This window comes from Salvelinus fontinalis, chromosome 25 (assembly GCF_029448725.1).
Source record: "Salvelinus fontinalis isolate EN_2023a chromosome 25, ASM2944872v1, whole genome shotgun sequence".
In the NCBI taxonomy this organism is placed as follows: Eukaryota; Metazoa; Chordata; class Actinopteri; order Salmoniformes; family Salmonidae; genus Salvelinus; species Salvelinus fontinalis.
In genome coordinates, this window is record NC_074689.1 from 35,256,844 (window position 1) to 35,278,472 (window position 21,629).

At 44.7% G+C, this 21,629-nt stretch overlaps 1 protein-coding gene and 1 long non-coding RNA gene across 9 annotated transcripts in view; one reads left to right on the forward strand and one right to left on the reverse strand.

Moving 5' to 3' along the window:
• The window catches only part of kl (klotho), a 49,707-nt gene that overhangs the window by 15,593 nt on the left and 12,485 nt on the right, over nucleotides 1–21,629 (reverse strand). For both annotated transcript variants that reach the window (XM_055882113.1, XM_055882112.1), the window contains exons 4-11: nucleotides 18,287–18,366; nucleotides 13,966–14,128; nucleotides 13,730–13,835; nucleotides 8,904–9,053; nucleotides 8,692–8,798; nucleotides 4,436–4,564; nucleotides 1,443–1,641; nucleotides 967–1,154 (exon numbers count right to left, since the gene is read on the reverse strand). In XM_055882113.1, coding sequence (XP_055738088.1) covers nucleotides 967–1,154; nucleotides 1,443–1,641; nucleotides 4,436–4,564; nucleotides 8,692–8,798; nucleotides 8,904–9,053; nucleotides 13,730–13,835; nucleotides 13,966–14,128; nucleotides 18,287–18,366 — 1,122 coding nt within the window. The remainder of the gene's footprint in view (nucleotides 1–966; nucleotides 1,155–1,442; nucleotides 1,642–4,435; nucleotides 4,565–8,691; nucleotides 8,799–8,903; nucleotides 9,054–13,729; nucleotides 13,836–13,965; nucleotides 14,129–18,286; nucleotides 18,367–21,629) is intronic.
• LOC129823231 (uncharacterized) lies at nucleotides 4,571–8,707 on the forward strand. 7 transcript variants are annotated; one of them, XR_008754613.1, is made up of 9 exons: nucleotides 4,571–6,278; nucleotides 6,539–6,798; nucleotides 6,848–6,896; nucleotides 6,946–7,092; nucleotides 7,510–7,558; nucleotides 7,603–7,700; nucleotides 7,789–7,896; nucleotides 8,000–8,450; nucleotides 8,500–8,637. It is a non-coding gene; the product is annotated as an uncharacterized LOC129823231 (long non-coding RNA). The 7 variants fall into 7 exon arrangements; XR_008754611.1 differs by having other exon boundaries at nucleotides 6,848–7,092; XR_008754614.1 differs by having other exon boundaries at nucleotides 6,539–6,587; nucleotides 6,750–7,092.

The following is a 21,629-nucleotide window of genomic DNA, read 5'->3' on the forward strand; positions in this document are numbered from 1 at the left end:
CAGTGGGTTAACTGCCTTGTTCGGGGGGCAGAACGACAGATTTTTAACTTGATCTTGCAACCTTTCGGTTACTGGCCCAACGCTTTAACAACTACCTGCCGCAACCAGGAAAGGAAACACTTTAAAGTTTGTGGAAATGTGAAATTAATGTAGGAAAATATAACACACTAGATCTGGTAGAAGATAATACAAAGAAAAAAACATGCTTTTTTGGTACATTTTTGTTCATCTTTGAAATGCAACAGAAAGGCAATCATGTATTATTCCAGCCCAGGTGCAATTTAGACTTTGGCCACTAGATGACAGCAGTGTATATGCAACGTTTTAGACTGATCCAATGAACTATTGCATATCTATTCAAAAACATTGTATCAAGACAGCCCAAATATGCCTAATTGGTTTATTCATACATTTTCATGTTCATAACTGTGCAGTCTCCTCAAGCAATAGCATGGTATTATTTCACTGTAATAGCTACTGTAAATTGGACAGTGCAGTTAGATTAACAAGAATTTAAGCTTTCTGCCCATATCAGATATGTCTATGTCCTGGGAATTGTTTTTGTTTCTTACAATCTCATGCTAATCACATTAGCCTACGTTAGCTCAACCGTCCCGAGGACGGGACATCGATCCTGTACAGTCATGGTCCCGTGTGGCTCAGTTGGTAGAGCATGGCGCTTGCAACGCCAGGGTTGTGGGTTCAATTCCCACGGGGGGACCAGGATGAATATGTATGAACTTTCCAATTTGGAAGTCGCTCTGGATAAGAGTGTCTGCTAAATGACTTAAATGTAAAGTTTCCCCAGGAGATCGCAGATGTCGCCTCAATCAGGCTGTTTACGCAGATCGGATTGAATCCCGGCCTAACTCTTCCTTTGTCATCCATGCGTTTTGTCGCTGTCCGGCCTAAAAAAAAATGGGACCATAGATTTTTTGAACTTTGAACTCTGCTAACGTAACTTACTGGAACAGGTCCAAGGAGTGTCTCTGGTGGAACCAGTTCCTCATGCGAGGCGGGTAATCTCCACCGCCAAAGATGGGTTCTGAGAACCAGCCCACACGACAGTCTAGAACCCTGTTGGCTGGTTCCACGTCCTCGCGGCTGAAGGAGAATGCCGGTTCCACCCAGTCCATGTGCAGAGCCAAGGAAACCTGCAACGACAAGTGTTTTTCTTCCTCTCTGCACGTGCATGTGTGTGTGTGTGTATGTTTGTGTGAGCATGTATCTCCCTGTGTGTGTGTGTGTGTGTGTGTGTGTGTGTGTGTGTGTGTGTGTGTGTGTGTGTGTGTGTGTGTGTGTGTGTGTGTGTGTGTGTGTGTGTGTGTGTGTGTGTGTGTGTGTGAGCATGTATCTCCCTGTGTGTGTGTGTATATGTGTGTGTGTGTGTATGTGTGTGTGTGTGTGTGTGTGTGTGTGTGTGTGTGTGAGATCTCACTGACCTGTCCCCCCTGTGTGTGTCTGTACTCCTGGTCGTAGGCGCGCCACGCCAGGGCGTGTGCCCTCAGCAGCTGGTGGCCCTCCATCGGCGACACGTCGTCTTCATCGTTGGGCTCGTTCAAGGTGATCCACATCTTCACATGGGGCCCCAGCTCTCTGTAGCACAGCCTAGCGTAGTCCGCAAACGCCACCACTGTGTCCCTGTCAGACAATACCATTATTCATAGGAAGTATTCATATAATACAATATTAATGAGAACAAGTGTTAACTGGCGATAACCCAAAACCTACGTTGTTTCATAAACGTCTCCTTGTTTATTATTTTTATAGAAATATAATAAGCTTTAAAAAAAAGAATAAGAATAATTCATTTTTTAAGAAAATATTGTTATTAAGGACATGTTTATATTATATTATTATTATTATTATTATATATATTATATTTAATGTGATCTACGTGTTATATAGTAAGAGTGATGGCTTTGATATCTCTGTGACGTGCTGGGCTGTTTTTTTGTTTTGTTTTGTTCGACGGGGGAAGTTTTTTTCCATTGCATTTGACCGCTGTTAACAAATACACGGCCATTTTGTTTTGATTTTGAATCATGCTTTTAATTTCAGACTCTTTTTTTGATTCATGTTTAAATTCTAACACACACACACACACACACACACACACACACACACACACACACACACACACACACACACACACACACACACACACACACACACATGACCAACAGTATGAGGACAGCTGCTCGTCCAACATCTCATTCCAAAAATCATGGACATTAATATGGAGTTGGTCCCCCCTTTGCAGCTATAACAGCCTCCACTCTTCTGGGAAGGCTTTCCACTAGATGTTGGAACATTGCTGCTATAACAGCCTCCACTCTTCTGGGAAGGCTTTCCACTAGATGTTGGAACATTGCTGCTATAACAGCCTCCACTCTTCTGGGAAGGCTTTCCACTAGATGTTGGAACATTGCTGCTATAACAGCCTCCACTCTTCTGGGAAGGCTTTCCACTAGATGTTGGAACATTGCTGCTATAACAGCCTCCACTCTTCTGGGAAGGCTTTCCACTAGATGTTGGAACATTGCTGCTATAACAGCCTCCACTCTTCTGGGAAGGATTTCCACTAGATGTTGGAACATTGCTGCTATAACAGCCTCCACTCTTCTGGGAAGGCTTTCCACTAGATGCTGGAACATTGCTGCAGGGACTTGCTTCCATTCAGCCACAAGAGAATTAGTGATGTCGGGCACTGATGTTGGCCGATTAGGCCAGTCGGCGTTCCAATTCATCCCAAAGGTGTTCGATGGGTGCATGGGGGAATTGTCTTGCTGAAACAGGAAAGGACCTTCCCCAAATTGCCACAAAGTTGGAAGCACAGAATCGTCTAGAATGTTATTGTATGCTGTAGCGTTAAGATTTCCCTTCACTGGAACTAAGGGGCCCAAACCATGAAAAACAGCCCCAGACCATTATTCCTCCTCCACCAAACTTTACAGTTGGCACTATGCATTAGGGCAGGTAGCGTTCTGCTGCCATTCGATGGTGAAACATGATTTATCACTCCAGAGAACACGTTTCCACTGCTCCAGAGTCCAACGGCGGTGAGTTTTACACCACTCCAGCCGACGCTTGGCAGTGCGCATGGTTATCTTAGGCTTGTGCGCGGCTGCTCGGCCATAGAAACCCATTTCATGATGGTCCCAACAAACAGTTATTGCGCTGACGTTGCTTCCAGAGACGGTTTGGAACTCGGTAGTGAGTGTTGCAACCAAGGACTGCGCTTCAGCACTCGGCGGTTCCATTCTCTGAGCTTGTCTGGCCTACCACTTCGCGGCTGAGCCGTTGTTGCTCCTAGACGTTTCCAGGAGCAACAACAGGGCAGCTCTAGCAGGGCAAAAAAATGTGACGAACTGACTTGTTGGAAAGGTGGCATCCTATGACGGTACCACGTTGAAAGTAGGTATTCAGTAAGGCCCGAATCCACTTAATTGTACATATCGTGTTTACCGACGCTATCATCAGTAAACAGTGTAGTAGCACTAAGGGGAATAGAAATGTACTGACTATAGAATACGTAACTGTTTTCTATGGAATGTGCGTGGTTATCCCTTTGTCCCCGGTCTGAAGTGACTATAGAACTAACGATTTGGATACCAAGTTACTGCCCGCATTGCTGATGTTTTGTCGGTGTCGGAGGTGTAACTGCTTCGGAGCGGCTGCTCTTGATCATCGTCACAATGCAACACCAGGTCGCGTTAGAAGATCAGATCGAGGAAGTGGGTTCCAAAAACTCTTCAAAGGGTTCCAAAAGGGTTCTACGGTTGTCCTCATAGGTGAACCCTTTTTCGGGTTCCAGGTAGAACCCTTTTTGGGTTACATGTGGGTGTTTCTACATGGAACCCAAAAAGGAATGTACCTGGAACCTAAAAAGGGTTTTTCAAAGGGTTCTCCTAATGGGGACAGCCGGAAGAAATCTTTAAGGTTCTAGATAGCATATTTTTTCCTAAGAGTGTAGTCTATTATAGAAATAATGACGCTCAACTAGAAAATCATTGAACTAAATAATGAGTATTTCTATCAGCCTGATCGAGGTGTAGATGACATCTCACATCCCAGTGTTCAAACTAAAAAGGGTGGGAATTCTCTCAATGTGACTCCGTGGAGTCCATGTATAATGCCGGGAGCCACTTGTAGATTTGACAGCTCTGATGCAGTTCCACCTCCACTAAAGCGGATCTGATTGAATAGAACACAAAGTTTGGATCAGGCTAGTTATCCACAACGATGACGACTTGTCTGCTACAAAAGAGGCTCCGCCGTGTTTCCTACACTAGCTTGACATCTCACTCGAGATTTGGTTCTTGGGGTTGACAAGATTCTGGTAGTACCAACCTCTACGTGGGGCTGGCAGGCTGGAGCGCTGGCGTGTGTGTGTGTGTGTGTGTGGCACGTGTGTGTGACGTGTGGTACCAACCTGTTGAACCAACCTCCCGCTGCCTCCATCGGGGCTGGCAGGCTGGAGCGCTGGCGTGTGTGATGCCACAGGGTGACCATGGACGTGATGTTAGCCTGGTGCAGCTGGCTCGTAAAGCAGCGGTAGTACCTGAAACATAGTGAACATTACTGTTAGTTCAGTCCGCGTTCTCATCACACTGTTAACCCGATACACTCAGAACTCCATTCCGTGTTTTTACTCGTGCACTAGCACCTGGAATGATGGAGACCAGGCAGGCAGCAATTCATCCAGTTTAGTTATGTTTAATAATCAATCAGACCTTTCTCAAACCTCTCCTCAGGCACCTACAGACATTTTACAATTTAGTTGTAACCCTGAACTAGCACACCTGATTAATCTAGTTACAGGGTATGATAACTAGTTGACAAGTTGAATCAGATATCCGACACTGAACAAAAATATAAACACAACATGTAAAGTGTCCCGTGTTTCATGAGCTGAAATGAAAAGATGCTAGAAATGTTCCATACGCACAAAAAAAAACGTTAGGTGTCTTCGTGTGCAGGTATGTCTTTTATTTTGTCAGAATTATGTTCTGTATAGTTTTACTTGTATATGCTGTTGTGCAGCGAGTGTGTGCACGCAGCACCTGTTAATTCCTTTTGGCGCTCTTTTTTGCCTGACCCTCGGCTAGCAAGGTGCCGGATAACTGTGACTGCACCAAGGGTAACTCTCAGATTTGATGCACAAATGTGTTTACATCCCCTGTTAGTGAACATTTCTCCCTTTGCCAAGATAATCCAACCACCTGACAGGTGTGGCATATCAAGAAGTTAATTAAACAGCATGCTCATTACACAGGTGCACCTTGTGCTGGGGGGCAATAAAAGGCCACTTTAAATGTGCAGTTTTGCCACACAATGCCACAGATGTCTCAAGTTTTGAGGGAGCGTACAATTGGCATGCTGACTGCAGGAATGTCCACCAGAGCTGTTGCCAAACAACTACCATAAGTTGCCTCCAACATGGTTTTAGGGAATTTGGCAGTACGCCCAACCGCAGACCACGTGTAACCACGTCTACCCAGGACCTCTACATCCGGCCTCTTCACCTGCGGGATCATCTGAGACCAGCCAACCAGACAGCTGATGAAACTCAGGAGTATTTCTGTCTGTAAGAAAGCCCTTTTGTGGAGAAAAACTCATTCTGATTGGCTGGCCCCTGTCAAGTCATGTGATCTAATCCATCGATTTAGTACCTAATGAATTCATTTCAAATGACTAATTTCCTTTTATTGAACTGTAACTTTGTTACATTTCTGGGTCACGTTACCGCTGGGCTGACTACAGTACCCTAGTAAGGTGGTGTTGGGCTGGGTTACCGCTGGGCTGACTACAGTACCCTAGTAAGGTGGTGTTGGGCTGGGTTACCCCTGGGCTGACTACAGTACCCTAGTAAGGTGGTGTTGGGCTGGGTTACCGCTGGGCTGACTACAGTACCCTAGTAAGGTGGTGTTGGGCTGGGTCACGTTACCGCTGGGCTGACTACAGTACCCTAGTAAGGTGGTGTTGGGCTGGGTTACCGCTGGGCTGACTACAGTACCCTAGTAAGGTGGTGTTGGGCTGGGTCACCGCTGGGCTGACTACAGTACCCTAGTAAGGTGGTGTTGGGCTGGGTCACGTTACCGCTGGGCTGACTACAGTACCCTAGTAAGGTGGTGTTGGGCTGGGTTACCGCTGGGCTGACTACAGTACCCTAGTAAGGTGGTGTTGGGCTGGGTTACCACTGGGCTGACTACAGTACCCTAGTAAGGTGGTGTTGGGCTGGGTTACTGCTGGGCTGACTACAGTACCCTAGTAAGGTGGTGTTGGGCTGGGTCACGTTACCGCTGGGCTGACTACAGTACCCTAGTAAGGTGGTGTTGGGCTGGGTCACGTTACCGCTGGGCTGACTACAGTACCCTAGTAAGGTGGTGTTGGGCTGGGTCACGTTACCGCTGGGCTGACTACAGTACCCTAGTAAGGTGGTGTTGGGCAGGGTTACCGCTGGGCTGACTACAGTACCCTAGTAAGGTGGTGTTGGGCTGGGTTACCACTGGGCTGACTACAGTACCCTAGTAAGGTGGTGTTGGGCTGGGTTACCGCTGGGCTGACTACAGTACCCTAGTAAGGTGGTGTTGGGCTGGGTCACGTTACCGCTGGGCTGACTACAGTACCCTAGTAAGGTGGCGTTGGGCTGGGTCACGTTACCGCTGGGCTGACTACAGTACCCTAGTAAGGTGGTGTTGGGCTGGGTCACGTTACCGCTGGGCTGACTACAGTACCCTAGTAAGGTGGTGTTGGGCTGGGTTACCGCTGGGCTGACTACAGTACCCTAGTAAGGTGGCGTTGGGCTGGGTTACCGCTGGGCTGACTACAGTACCCTAGTAAGGTGGTGTTGGGCTGGGTTACCGCTGGGCTGACTACAGTACCCTAGTAAGGTGGTGTTGGGCTGGGTCACCGCTGGGCTGACTACAGTACCCTAGTAAGGTGGTGTTGGGCTGGGTTACCGCTGGGCTGACTACAGTACCCTAGTAAGGTGGTGTTGGGCTGGGTTACCGCTGGGCTGACTACAGTACCCTAGTAAGGTGGTGTTGGGCTGGGTTACCGCTGGGCTGACTACAGTACCCTAGTAAGGTGGTGTTGGGCTGGGTCACGTTACCTCTGGGCTGACTACAGTACCCTAGTAAGGTGGTGTTGGGCTGGGTCACCGCTGGGCTGACTACAGTACCCTAGTAAGGTGGTGTTGGGCTGGGTCACGTTACCGCTGGGCTGACTACAGTACCCTAGTAAGGTGGTGTTGGGCTGGGTCACGTTACCGCTGGGCTGACTACAGTACCCTAGTAAGGTGGTGTTGGGCTGGGTCACCGCTGGGCTGACTACAGTACCCTAGTAAGGTGGTGTTGGGCTGGGTCACGTTACCGCTGGGCTGACTACAGTACCCTAGTAAGGTGGTGTTGGGCTGGGTCACGTTACCACTGGGCTGACTACAGTACCCCAGTAAGGTGGTGTTGGGCTGGGTTACCTCTGGGCTGACTACAGTACCCTAGTAAGGTGGTGTTGGGCTGGGTTACCGCTGGGCTGACTACAGTACCCTAGTAAGGTGGTGTTGGGTTACCGCTGGGCTGACTACAGTACCCCAGTAAGGTGGTGTTGGGCTGGGTTACCGCTGGGCTGACTACAGTACCCTAGTAAGGTGGTGTTGGGCTGGGTCACCGCTGGGCTGACTACAGTACCCTAGTAAGGTGGTGTTGGGTTACCGCTGGACTGACTACAGTACCCTAGTAAGGTGGTGTTGGGTTACCGCTGGGCTGACTACAGTACCCTAGTAAGGTGGTGTTGGGCTGGGTCACGTTACCGCTGGGCTGACTACAGTACCCTAGTAAGGTGGTGTTGGGCTGGGTCACGTTACCGCTGGGCTGACTACAGTACCCTAGTAAGGTGGTGTTGGGCTGGGTCACGTTACCGCTGGGCTGACTACAGTACCCCAGTAAGGTGGTGTTGGGCTGGGTCACCGCTGGGCTGACTACAGTACCCTAGTAAGGTGGTGTTGGGCTGGGTTACCGCTGGGCTGACTACAGTACCCTAGTAAGGTGGTGTTGGGCTGGGTCACGTTACCGCTGGGCTGACTACAGTACCCTAGTAAGGTGGTGTTGGGCTGGGTTACCGCTGGGCTGACTACAGTACCCTAGTAAGGTGGTGTTGGGCTGGGTTACCGCTGGGCTGACTACAGTACCCTAGTAAGGTGGTGTTGGGCTGGGTCACGTTACCGCTGGGCTGACTACAGTACCCTAGTAAGGTGGTGTTGGGCTGGGTTACCGCTGGGCTGACTACAGTACCCTAGTAAGGTGGTGTTGGGCTGGGTTACCGCTGGGCTGACTACAGTACCCTAGTAAGGTGGTGTTGGGCTGGGTTACCGCTGGGCTGACTACAGTACCCCAGTAAGGTGGTGTTGGGCTGGGTTACCGCTGGGCTGACTACAGTACCCTAGTAAGGTGGTGTTGGGCTGGGTCACCGCTGGGCTGACTACAGTACCCTAGTAAGGTGGTGTTGGGCTGGGTTACCGCTGGGCTGACTACAGTACCCTAGTAAGGTGGTGTTGGGCTGGGTCACCGCTGGGCTGACTACAGTACCCTAGTAAGGTGGTGTTGGGCTGGGTCACGTTACCACTGGGCTGACTACAGTACCCTAGTAAGGTGGTGTTGGGCTGGGTTACCGCTGGGCTGACTACAGTACCCTAGTAAGGTGGTGTTGGGCTGGGTCACGTTACCGCTGGGCACCAGGGAGGACCAGTTGAGAGAGAAGTGGAAGTGGTTGACTCCCACACGACGAATCTCTTCCACCTGAGGGGGTTGAGGGAAGGGGGAGGGGGAGGGGGAGGGGGAGATTACTTTCACACCATATCGTTGTAATTTGATTTGTTTATAAACATAGAAAAGATCTCCGACCTGCTGGCGGATGGTGGCGTAGTCGGCGCAGTGCTGTGCCCTGCGGAGCGGCGGGGCCTGGAACCCGTCTAATCTCCTCAGCTCCCCGTTACCCGTGATGTTCCACACGTACACATTGGGATCTACAAACTGGGTGGGGGTGGTCTCCACCTGGACACACACACACGTATATAAACACACACGTACACGTAAACACACAGAGACACACACACAAACACACAGAGGCACACACACACACACACACACACACACACACACACACACACACACACACACACACACACACACACACACACACACACACACACACACACACACGTATATAAACACACACGTACACGTAAACACACAGAGACACACACACAAACACACAGAGGCACACACACACATAAACACACAGAGGCACACACACACACACACACACACACACACACACACACACACACACACACACACACACACACACACACACACACACACACACACACACACACACACACACACACTGTGGTTGGTCAGGTTTTTCCTGATCTGTTCTTTCTTAAGGGCAAAGGTTACCCCGTCACCATGGTAACTTCCCGCTGGCATCTACCCCTGCATCAGCGTGTAAGCAAATATAAACTGTGACTCTGTGTGACTGTGTGACTCTGTGTGACTCTGTGTCACACACACCAGCACGCAAGAGGAGGCCAATAGGGGCAAACAAATAATGGGTAGCGATTAGGTGTTGTTTTTCTTAGTGAGCAAAGGCTGTGTGTCCATGCGGCTCTTTCTGTTTGTTATTAAGAGTAGTAACTATGTGTATTCTTCTGCTGACCGGGGTTGAATGTAAAGTGGTATGGTCCGGTATGGTGTCGTCTCGGTAAAATAAATAGTCGGGATACTTCGTACCGGTAAAACATGAGCCAATCACAATAATTAAAACTAAAATGTCATGAAAACTGTCGGCCAATCACCACTTATTTTATCACTACCGTATGTCAGAGGCATGAACAAAAAATGGATTCGCGAACGGATTTGAAAACTGACTCCGAAATGCGATGTGGTTCAACGAGAACACATTTTTGCCAAGGTAGAGATGAGTGGCCGACGTGATCGGACCCATAAATTCTGACCTAATGACAATGGCCAAATGTCCTTAGACTTTGTGTAAAAGATGTCTCTTTCTGTTTACAACTCACTTGTCTGGAAGCCGGGGAATATGTTGCGAGGAACGGAGACCGTTTGAAGTGATTTGTTTGACGGTCAGATGAAAACATCCCGACCGGTTGTGTTTATGCCACAAATAAAAGGTAATTCAGTGTAAAAGTTAAATGACACATTGTTTTTTTTTTACATCTAAACCCACACAGATTTCAATTGATTTAATAGGGATTTATATTTGTAATTCTATGATTTTTAGGCTCATAAAAATGTTTGGCGAAAAAACGTTACACACAGAAGGTCCCGATCCGGGGTTAGAAATGACAGCTACGTTCACCCATGCTGTTGACTTTAGTAGGTCGTGGGGTCAGAGATGGAATATAACCACAGGGTCGCAGGTTCAAATCCCTCTCATGACCAGGGCCAATTTGTAGAAAATACACCAGTGTTAAATATAATATAATAATGTTTAATAATGTTTAATAATAACGGTTGAGCTGAGGCTTGTATCAAAAGCAACGTAAGGTCACGCCCACATTCCCAGAGAGAAAAGATACTTTCACAGTGACGTGTTTCCTCTAAAACAGAAAGTTCAATGTGTAAAATAATGTGTCCCTTTACCACTAGATATTTAACTAGTTATTTAACTAGTTATTTGAGCACACATTAACCCCGGGATGAACTTGGGGCAGCTTCAGGGAGGCTGATATGTAGTTAAATGTTTCCAGGAACAGTCTGCTGCTGTTTGCTGTACTGGCGCCACAGACTGATGCAACCCTCAGTACTGCCGTTATATAATACCCCAACCCTCATTATAATACCCCAACCCTCATTATAATACCCCAACCCTCATTATAATCCCCCAACCCTCATTATAATCCCCCAACCCTCATTATAATACCCCAACCCTCATTATAATCCCCCAACCCTCATTATAATACCCCAACCCTCATTATAATCCCCCAACCCTCATTATAATCCCCCAACCCTCATTATAATACCCCAACCCTCATTATAATCCCCCAACCCTCATTATAATACCCCAACCCTCATTATAATCCCCCAACCCTCATTATAATACCCCAACCCTCATTATAATACCCCAACCCTCAGTATAATACCCCAACCCTCATTATAATACCCCAACCCTCAGTATAATACCCCAACCCTCAGTATAATACCCCAACCCTCATTATAATACCCCAACCCTCATTATAATACCCCACCCCTCAGTATAATACCCCAACCCTCATTATAATACCCCAACCCTCATTATAATACCCCAACCCTCAGTATAATACCCCAACCATCAGTATAATACCCCAACCCTCATTATAATACCCCAACCCTCAGTACTGCCGTTATATAATACTCCAACCCTCATTATAATACCCCAACCCTCATTATAATACCCCAACCCTCAGTATAATACCCCACCCCTCACTATAATACCCCAACCCTCAGTATAATACCCCAACCCTCATTATAATACCCCAACCCTCAGTATAATACCCCAACCCTCAGTATAATACCCCAACCCTCAGTATAATACCCCAACCCTCATTATAATACCCCAACCCTCATTATAATACCCCAACCCTCAGTATAATACCCCAACCCTCAGTATAATACCCCAACCCTCAGTACTGCCGTTATATAATACCCCAACCCTCATTATAATACCCCAACCCTCATTATAATACCCCAACCCTCAGTATAATACCCCAACCCTCAGTATAATACCCCAACCCTCATTATAATACCCCAACCCTCATTATAATACCCCAACCCTCATTATAATACCCCAACCCTCATTATAATACCCCAACCCTCAGTATAATACCCCAACCCTCAGTATAATACCCCAACCCTCAGTATAATACCCCAACCCTCATTATAATACCCCAACCCTCAGTACTGCCGTTATATAATACCCCAACCCTCATTATAATACCCCAACCCTCAGTATAATACCCCAACCCTCATTATAATACCCCAACCTTCATTATAATACCCCAACCCTCAGTACTGCCGTTATATAATACCCCAACCCTCATTATAATACCCCAACCCTCATTATAATACCCCAACCCTCGTTATAATACCCCAACCCTCAGTATAATACCCCAACCCTCAGTATAATACCCCAACCCTCAGTATAATACCCCAACCCTCATTATAATACCCCAACCCTCATTATAATACCCCAACCCTCAGTATAATACCCCAACCCTCATTATAATACCCCGACCCTCAGTATAATACCCCAACCCTCAGTATAATACCCCAACCCTCAGTATAATACCCCAACCCTCAGTATAATACCCCAACCCTCATTATAATACCCCAACCTTCATTATAATACCCCACCCCTCATTATAATACCCCAACCCTCATTATAATACCCCAAACCTCATTATAATACCCCAAACCTCATTATAATACCCCACCCCTCATTATAATACCCCAACCCTCATTATAATACCCCAAACCTCATTATAATACCCCACCCCTCATTATAATACCCCAACCCTCAGTATAATACCCCAACCCTCATTATAATACCCCAACCCTCATTATAATACCCCAACCCTCATTATAATACCCCAACCCTTATTATAATACCCCAACCCTCAGTATAATACCCCAACCCTCATTATAATACCCCACCCCTCATTATAATACCCCAACCCTCATTATAATACCCCAACCCTCATTATAATACCCCAACCCTCAGTACTGTCATTATAATACCCCAACCCTCATTATAAAATACCCCAACCCTCATTATAATACCCCAACCCTCAGTACTGTCATTATAATACCCCAACCCTCAGTACTGTCATTATAATACCCCAACCCTCAGTACTGTCATTATAATACCCCAACCCTCAGTATAATACCCCAACCCTCATTATAATACCCCAACCCTCATTATAATACCCCAACCCTCAGTATAATACCCCAACCCTCATTATAATACCCCAACCCTCAGTACCGTCATTATAATACCCCAACCCTCATTATAAAATACCCCAACCCTCATTATAATACCCCAACCCTCAGTACTGTCATTATATAATACCCCAACCCTCAGTACTGTCATTATAATACCCCAACCCTCATTATAAAATACCCCAACCCTCATTATAATACCCCAACCCTCAGTACTGTCATTATAATACCCCAACCCTCAGTACTGTCATTATAATACCCCAACCCTCAGTACTGTCATTATAATACCCCAACCCTCAGTATAATACCCCAACCCTCATTTTAATACCCCAACCCTCATTATAATACCCCAACCCTCAGTATAATACCCCAACCCTCATTATAATACCCCAACCCTCAGTACCGTCATTATAATACCCCAACCCTCATTATAAAATACCCCAACCCTCATTATAATACCCCAACCCTCAGTACTGTCATTATATAATACCCCAACCCTCAGTACTTTCATTATAATACCCCAACCCTCAGTACTGTCATTATAATACTCCATGTACATTCCACCTTGGGACTTTAGTGCTTGGCCAACCTAACTTTTGCATTTTCTACCCTGGCCCCCTAACAAACCTACACACACACACACACACACACACACACACACACACACACACACACCACACACCACACACCACACAACACACACCACACAACACACAACACACACACACCTGTATGGAGTTGGCAGACACCCCCCAGGCGAAGTCACAGGGGAAAACTCCCTGAGCTGGTCTGTTCTCAGGCAGCTGGGGGAAACCATTCTTCTGGATCAACTTCCTGTAACCATCGTCATTATCGGCACCATCATCATCATCATCATCACATCATTACTTATTGTATCATCATCACCACCAACATCGTCATAACCAATCAATACAAAAAAAAATGTAATCAGTACAAAACTGACTTGTAGAAGTTGGCGGAGGTCTTGGGCCTCCTCTTGAGGTTGTGTGTGTTGAAGTCGACGTAGTAGAGGCCTCTGCGTATATCGTACTCTCTGTGCCATTCGAATCCGTCCAGCAGGGACCAGTGGGTGTAGCCAATCACATTCACCCCATCGTACTTGATCGCTACGGCGACAAGTTCAAGTTTAGAAAATATCATCGCGTAACAATATGAAATGAGACGCTAGGTATACTGAACCAAAAATATAAACGCAACAGGCAACAATTTCAAAGGTTTGACTGAGTTACAGTTCATATAAGGAATTCAGTCATTTGAAATACGTTCACTAGGCTCTAACCTTCACTAGGCTCTAACCTATTGATTTCACATGACTGGGAATACAGATACACATAGTTTTGATGTCTTCACTATTACTCTACAATGTAGAAAATAGTCAAAAATAAAGAAAAACACTTGAATGAGTAGGTGTGTCCAAACCTTTGACCGGTAGTGTGTATATATATATAAAAAATTGGGGGGGGGGGTTAAAAAGTGCTCAGCATATGTGGGAACTCCTTCAAGACTGATGGAAAAGCATTCCTTATGAATGTGACCAAGGTGACTACCGCTGGTTGAGAGAATGCCAAGAGTGTGCAAAGGTGTCATCAAGGCAAAGGGTGGCTATTTTGAAGAATCTCAAATCTCAAATATATTTAGATTTGTTTAACACTTTTTTTGGTTACTACATAATTCCATATGTGTTATTTCATAGTTTTGATGTCTTCACTACTATTCTACAATGTAGAAAATAGTAAAAAATAAAGAAAAACCCTTGAATGAGTAGGTGTTTCCAAACCTTTGACCGGTAATGTGTATATATCTGGTCGTCACTAGCAGCGATGGGTAAAAATTACAAGAGGAACTGTTGCATGTCGGCCTAGATGATTTATGGGTCGATCATATTAAAATATTAAAGCAATCGCCTGTCTATGAACCAGCGACTCGCTGCATTCTATTATCAAGACAGCTGCTGGAAACTCTTAACTGGTGTCAGCGATTGTGTGCAGAGATGTAGCGGAGTCAGGCGAAGGACACAGGATTGAGCAACACAACTGAGTTTACTCACAAAAAAGGGCAAGCAATATTCCAATAAGGAAAATACATAAAAACTAACACCAACAACAACCACTAAGACCCCAACAATCACGGACAGAACAGAAAGGTATGCCAGAGGGTTAAATAAGAAACATGATATGGGAATTGAAACCAGGTGTGTGTAATACAGACAAAACAAAACGAAAATGAAACATGGATCGATGGTGACTAGAAAGCCGGTGACGTCGACCGCCGAACGCCACCCGAACAAGGAGAGGGGCCGACTTCGTCGGAAGTCGTGACAACTGGTTAGGACAGGTTAGGTTAGGACAGCTCGTGAGGTCTTCTAAATACCTGTCCATTTAGGTGGTACTTTTATGAATAAAGAGGTTTCTTGCATAGTTTTTATTTTTTTTGACCATCAGAGTAGGAATAAACGTCTCTATTCCCAACACTTATGACCAAGATTCAACACTGAGATGCCTTGTGGGTACGGCACCCCGGAGCTAACACGACTGATTCAACACGGAGATGCCTTGTGGGTACGGCGCCCCGGGGCTAACACGACTGATTAAACACTGAGATGCCTTGTGGGTACGGCGCCCCAGGGCTAACACGACTGATTCAACACGGAGATGCCTTGTGGGTACGGCGTCCCGGAGCTAACACGACTGATTCAACACGGAGATGCCTTGTGGGTACGGCGCCCCGGAGCTAACACGACTGATTCAACACGGAGATGCCTTGTGGGTACGGCGCCCCAGGGCTAACACGACTGATTCAACACTGAGATGCCTTGTGGGTACGGCGCCCCAGGGCTAACACGACTGATTCAACACTGAGATGCCTTGTGGGTACGGCACCCCGGGGCTAACACGACTGATTCAACACTGAGATGCCTTGTGGGTACGGCGCCCCGGAGCTAACACGACTGATTCAACACTGAGATGCCTTGTGGGTACGGCGCCCCAGGGCTAACACGACTGATTAAACACTGAGATACCGTGTGGGTACGGCGCCCCGGAGATAACACGACTGAATAAACTTTGTCAGGTATTCAATCAAGCCCTTGACCAGGTGATCAGGTGAGCTAGTTCAGGGCTAAATTGTGAAACGTCTTGGGGTCACCGAGGAGATATATGAGAACCACTGATCTAGAAAGGGGGTTATTTTGGGGGGTTAAAAGTTTAGGTTCAGACAGAGGGGGTGGGGGAGAGGGAAAGGGATGGGTGGATATAGAGAGATAGAGAAGGAGAACGAGAGGACCCTGGTCTAAAGTAGAGGGACAGAGAAGGAGAACGAGAGGACCCTGGTCGAAAGTAGAGAGACAGAGAAGGAGAACGAGAAGACCCTGGTCGAAAGTAGAGAGATAGAGAAGGAGAACGAGAGGACCCTGGTCTAAAGTAGAGGGACAGAGAAGGAGAACAAGAGGACCCTGGTCTAAAGTAGAGGGACAGAGAAGGAGAACGAGAGGACCCTGGTCTAAAGTAGAGGGACAGAGAAGGAGAACGAGAGGACCCTGGTCTAAAGTAGTGGGACAGAGAAGGAGAACGAGAGGACCCTGGTCTAAAGTAGAGAGAGACAGAGAAGGAGAACGAGAGGACCCTGGTCTAAAGTAGAGGGTGGATATAGAGAGACAGAGAAGGAGAACGAGAGGACCCTGGTCTAAAGTAGAGGGACAGAGAAGGAGAACGAGAGGACCCTGGTCTAAAGTAGAGGGACAGAGAAGGAGAACGAGAGGACCCTGGTCTAAAGTAGAGGGACAGAGAAGGAGAACGAGAGGACCCTGGTCTAAAGTAGAGGGACAGAGAAGGAGAACGAGAGGACCCTGGTCTAAAGTAGAGGGACAGAGAAGGAGAACGAGAGGACCCTGGTCTAAAGTAGAGGGACAGAGAAGGAGAACGAGAGGACCCTGGTCTAAAGTAGAGGGACAGAGAAGGAGAACGAGAGGACCCTGGTCTAAAGTAGAGGGACAGAGAAGGAGAACGAGAGGACCCTGGTCTAAAGTAGTGGGACAGAGAAGGAGAACGAGAGGACCCTGGTCTAAAGTAGAGAGAGACAGAGAAGGAGAACGAGAGGACCCTGGTCTAAAGTAGAGGGTGGATATAGAGAGACAGAGAAGGAGAACGAGAGGACCCTGGTCTAAAGTAGAGGGACAGAGAAGGAGAACGAGAGGACCCTGGTCTAAAGTAGAGGGACAGAGAAGGAGAACGAGAGGACCCTGGTCTAAAGTAGAGAGACAGAGAAGGAGAACGAGAGGACCCTGGTCTAAAGTAGAGAGAGACAGAGAAGGAGAACGAGAGGACCCTGGTCTAAAGTAGAGGGTGGATATAGAGAGACAGAGAAGAAGAACGAGAGGACCCTGGTCTAAAGTAGAGGGACAGAGAAGGAGAACGAGAGGACCCTGGTCTAAAGTAGAGAGACAGAGAAGGAGAACGAGAGGACCCTGGTCTAAAGTAGAGGGACAGAGAAGGAGAACGAGAGGACCCTGGTCTAAAGTAGAGAGACAGAGAAGGAGAACGAGAGGACCCTGGTCTAAAGTAGAGAGAGACAGAGAACGAGAACGAGAGGACCCTGGTCTAAAGTAGAGAGACAGAGAAGGAGAACGAGAGGACCCTGGTCTAAAGTAGAGAGACAGAGAAGGAGAATGAGAGGACCCTGGTCTAAAGTAGAGAGACAGAGAAGGAGAATGAGAGGACCCTGGTCTAAAGTAGAGAGACAGAGAAGGAGAACGAGAGGACCCTGGTCTAAAGTAGAGAGACAGAGAAGGAGAACGAGAGGACCCTGGTCTAAAGTAGAGAGACAGAGAAGGAGAACGAGAGGACCCTGGTCTAAAGTAGAGGGACAGAGAAGGAGAACGAGAGGACCCTGGTCTAAAGTAGAGAGACAGAGAAGGAGAACGAGAGGACCCTGGTCTAAAGTAGAGAGACAGAGAAGGAGAATGAGAGGACCCTGGTCTAAAGTAGAGAGACAGAGAAGGAGAACGAGAGGACCCTGGTCTAAAGTAGAGAGAGACAGAGAAGGAGAACGAGAGGACCCTGGTCTAAAGTAGAGGGATAGAGAAGGAGAACGAGAGGACCCTGGTCTAAAGTAGAGGGACAGAGAAGGAGAACGAGAGGACCCTGGTCTAAAGTAGAGAGACAGAGAAGGAGAACGAGAGGACCCTGGTCTAAAGTAGGGCCCGATATAGACTGACCACAGTGGTCATGATCTAAACCGTAGTGTGTGTAATAACCATGGCTACTCACATTTCAGTGTCTCCATAATGAACCTCTTGAGGTAGTACATGTTCTTAGAGTCCTCTGTCTTGATGTCTCCCTGGACAAACCTGATGAAATGTAGGAATTACAGCTTTTACTACAGTTTATAACATAGACTACAGTTCATAACCGATACTATAGTTTATAACATAGACTACAGTTCATAACCAATACTATAGTTTATAACAGACTACAGTTACTAACAGACTACAGTTACTAACAGAGACTACAGTTACTAACAGAGACTACAGGTCACAACAGACTGCAGTTTATAACAGAGACTACAGTTTATAACAGACTACAGTTTATAACAGACTACAGTTTATAACAGACTACAGTTTATAACAGACTACAGTTTATAACAGACTACAGGTCACAACAGACTACAGTTTATAACAGACTACAGTTTATAACAGACTACAGTTTATAACAGACTACAGTTTATAACAGACTACAGTTACTAACAGACTACAGTTACTAACAGACTACAGTTTATAACAGACTACAGTTTATAACATAGACTACAGTTTATAACAGAGACTACAGTTTATAACATAGACTACAGTTTATAACATAGACTACAGTTTCTAACAGACTACAGTTTATAACAGAGACTACAGTTACTAACAGACTACAGTTTATAACAGACTACAGTTTATAACAGAGACTACAGTTTATAACAGACTACAGTTTATAACAGAGACTACAGTTTATAACAGACTACAGTTACTAACAGACTACAGTTTATAACAGACTACAATTTATAACATAGACTACAGTTACTAACAGACTACAGTTTATAACATAGACTACAGTTTATAACAGACTACAGTTACTAACAGACTACAGTTTATAACAGACTACAATTTATAACAGAGACTACAGTTTATAACAGACTACAGTTTATAACAGACTACAGTTTATAACAGACTACAGTTTATAACAGAGACTACAGTTACTAACAGACTACAGTTACTAACAGACTACAGTTTATAACAGAGACTACAGTTACTAACAGACTACAGTTTATAACATAGACTACAGTTTATAACAGACTACAGTTTATAACAGACTACAGTTACTAACAGACTTCAGTTTATAACATAGACTACAGTTTATAACAGACTACAGTTTATAACAGAGACTACAGTTACTAACAGACTACAGTTTATAACAGAGACTACAGTTACTAACAGACTACAGTTTATAACATAGACTACAGTTTATAACAGACTACAGTTACTAACAGACTACAGTTTATAACAGACTACAGATTATAACAGACTACAGTTTATAACAGACTACAGTTACTAACAGACTACAGTTTATAACAGAGACTACAGTTACTAACAGACTACAGTTTATAACATAGACTACAGTTTATAACAGACTACAGTTTATAACAGACTACAGTTTATAACAGAGACTACAGTTACTAACAGACTACAGTTTATAACATAGACTACAGTTTATAACAGACTACAGTTTATAACAGACTACAGTTTATAACATAGACTACAGTTACTAACAGAGACTACAGTTTATAACAGACTACAGTTTATAACAGACTAGTTTATAACATAGACTACAGTGTATAACAGACTACAGTTTATAACAGACTACAGTTTATAACAGACTACAGTTACTAACAGACTACAGTTTATAACATAGACTACAGTTTATAACATAGACTACAGTTTATAACAGACTACAGTTTATAACAGAGACTACAGTTTATAACAGACTACAGTTACTAACAGACTACAGTTTATAACAGACTACAGTTACTAACAGACTACAGTTACTAACAGACTACAGTTACTAACAGACTACAGTTTATAACGGACTACAGTTTATAACAGAGACTACAGTTTATAACCTACACTACAGTTACTAACAGACTACAGTTTATAACAGACTACAGTTTATAACAGAGACTACAGTTACTAACAGACTACAGTTTATAACATAGACTACAGTTTATAACATAGACTACAGTTACTAACAGACTACAGTTTATAACATAGACTACAGTTTATAACAGACTACAGTTACTAACAGACTACAGTTTATAACAGACTACAGTTTATAACAGACTACAGTTTATAACAGACTACAGTTACTAACAGACTACAGTTTATAACATAGACTACAGTTTATAACAGACTACAGTTTATAACAGACTACAGTTTCTAACAGACTACAGTTTATAACAGAGACTACAGTTTATAACAGACTACAGTTTATAACAGACTACAGTTACTAACAGACTACAGTTTATAACAGAGACTACAGTTTATAACATAGACTACAGTTTATAACATAGACTACAGTTTATAACATACTACAGTTTCTAACAGACTACAGTTTATAACAGACTACAGTTTATAACATAGACTACAGTTTATAACAGACTACAGTTTATAACAGAGACTACAGTTACTAACAGACTACAGTTACTAACAGACTACAGTTTATAACAGAGACTACAGTTACTAACAGACTACAGTTTATAACATAGACTACAGTTTATAACAGACTACAGTTTATAACAGACTACAGTTTCTAACAGACTACAGTTTATAACAGAGACTACAGTTACTAACAGACTACAGTTACTAACAGACTACAGTTTATAACAGAGACTACAGTTACTAACAGACTACAGTTTATAACATAGACTACAGTTTATAACAGACTACAGTTTATAACAGACTACAGTTTCTAACAGACTACAGTTTATAACAGACTACAGTTTCTAACAGACTACAGTTTATAACAGAGACTACAGTTACTAACAGACTACAGTTTATAACAGACTACAGTTTATAACAGAGACTACAGTTTATAACAGACTACAGTTTATAACAGAGACTACAGTTACTAACAGACTACAGTTACTAACAGACTACAGTTTATAACAGACTACAGTTTATAACATAGAATACAGTTTTAACAGACTACAGTTTATAACAGAGACTACAGTTACTAACAGACTACAGTTACTAACAGACTACAGTTTATAACAGAGACTACAGTTACTAACAGACTACAGTTTATAACATAGACTACAGTTTATAACAGACTACAGTTTATAACAGACTACAGTTTCTAACAGACTACAGTTTATAACAGAGACTACAGTTACTAACAGACTACAGTTTATAACAGACTACAGTTACTAACAGACTACAGTTTATAACAGACTACAGTTTATAACAGACTACAGTTTATAACAGACTACAGTTACTAACAGACTACAGTTTATAACAGAGACTACAGTTACTAACAGACTACAGTTTATAACATAGACTACAGTTTATAACAGACT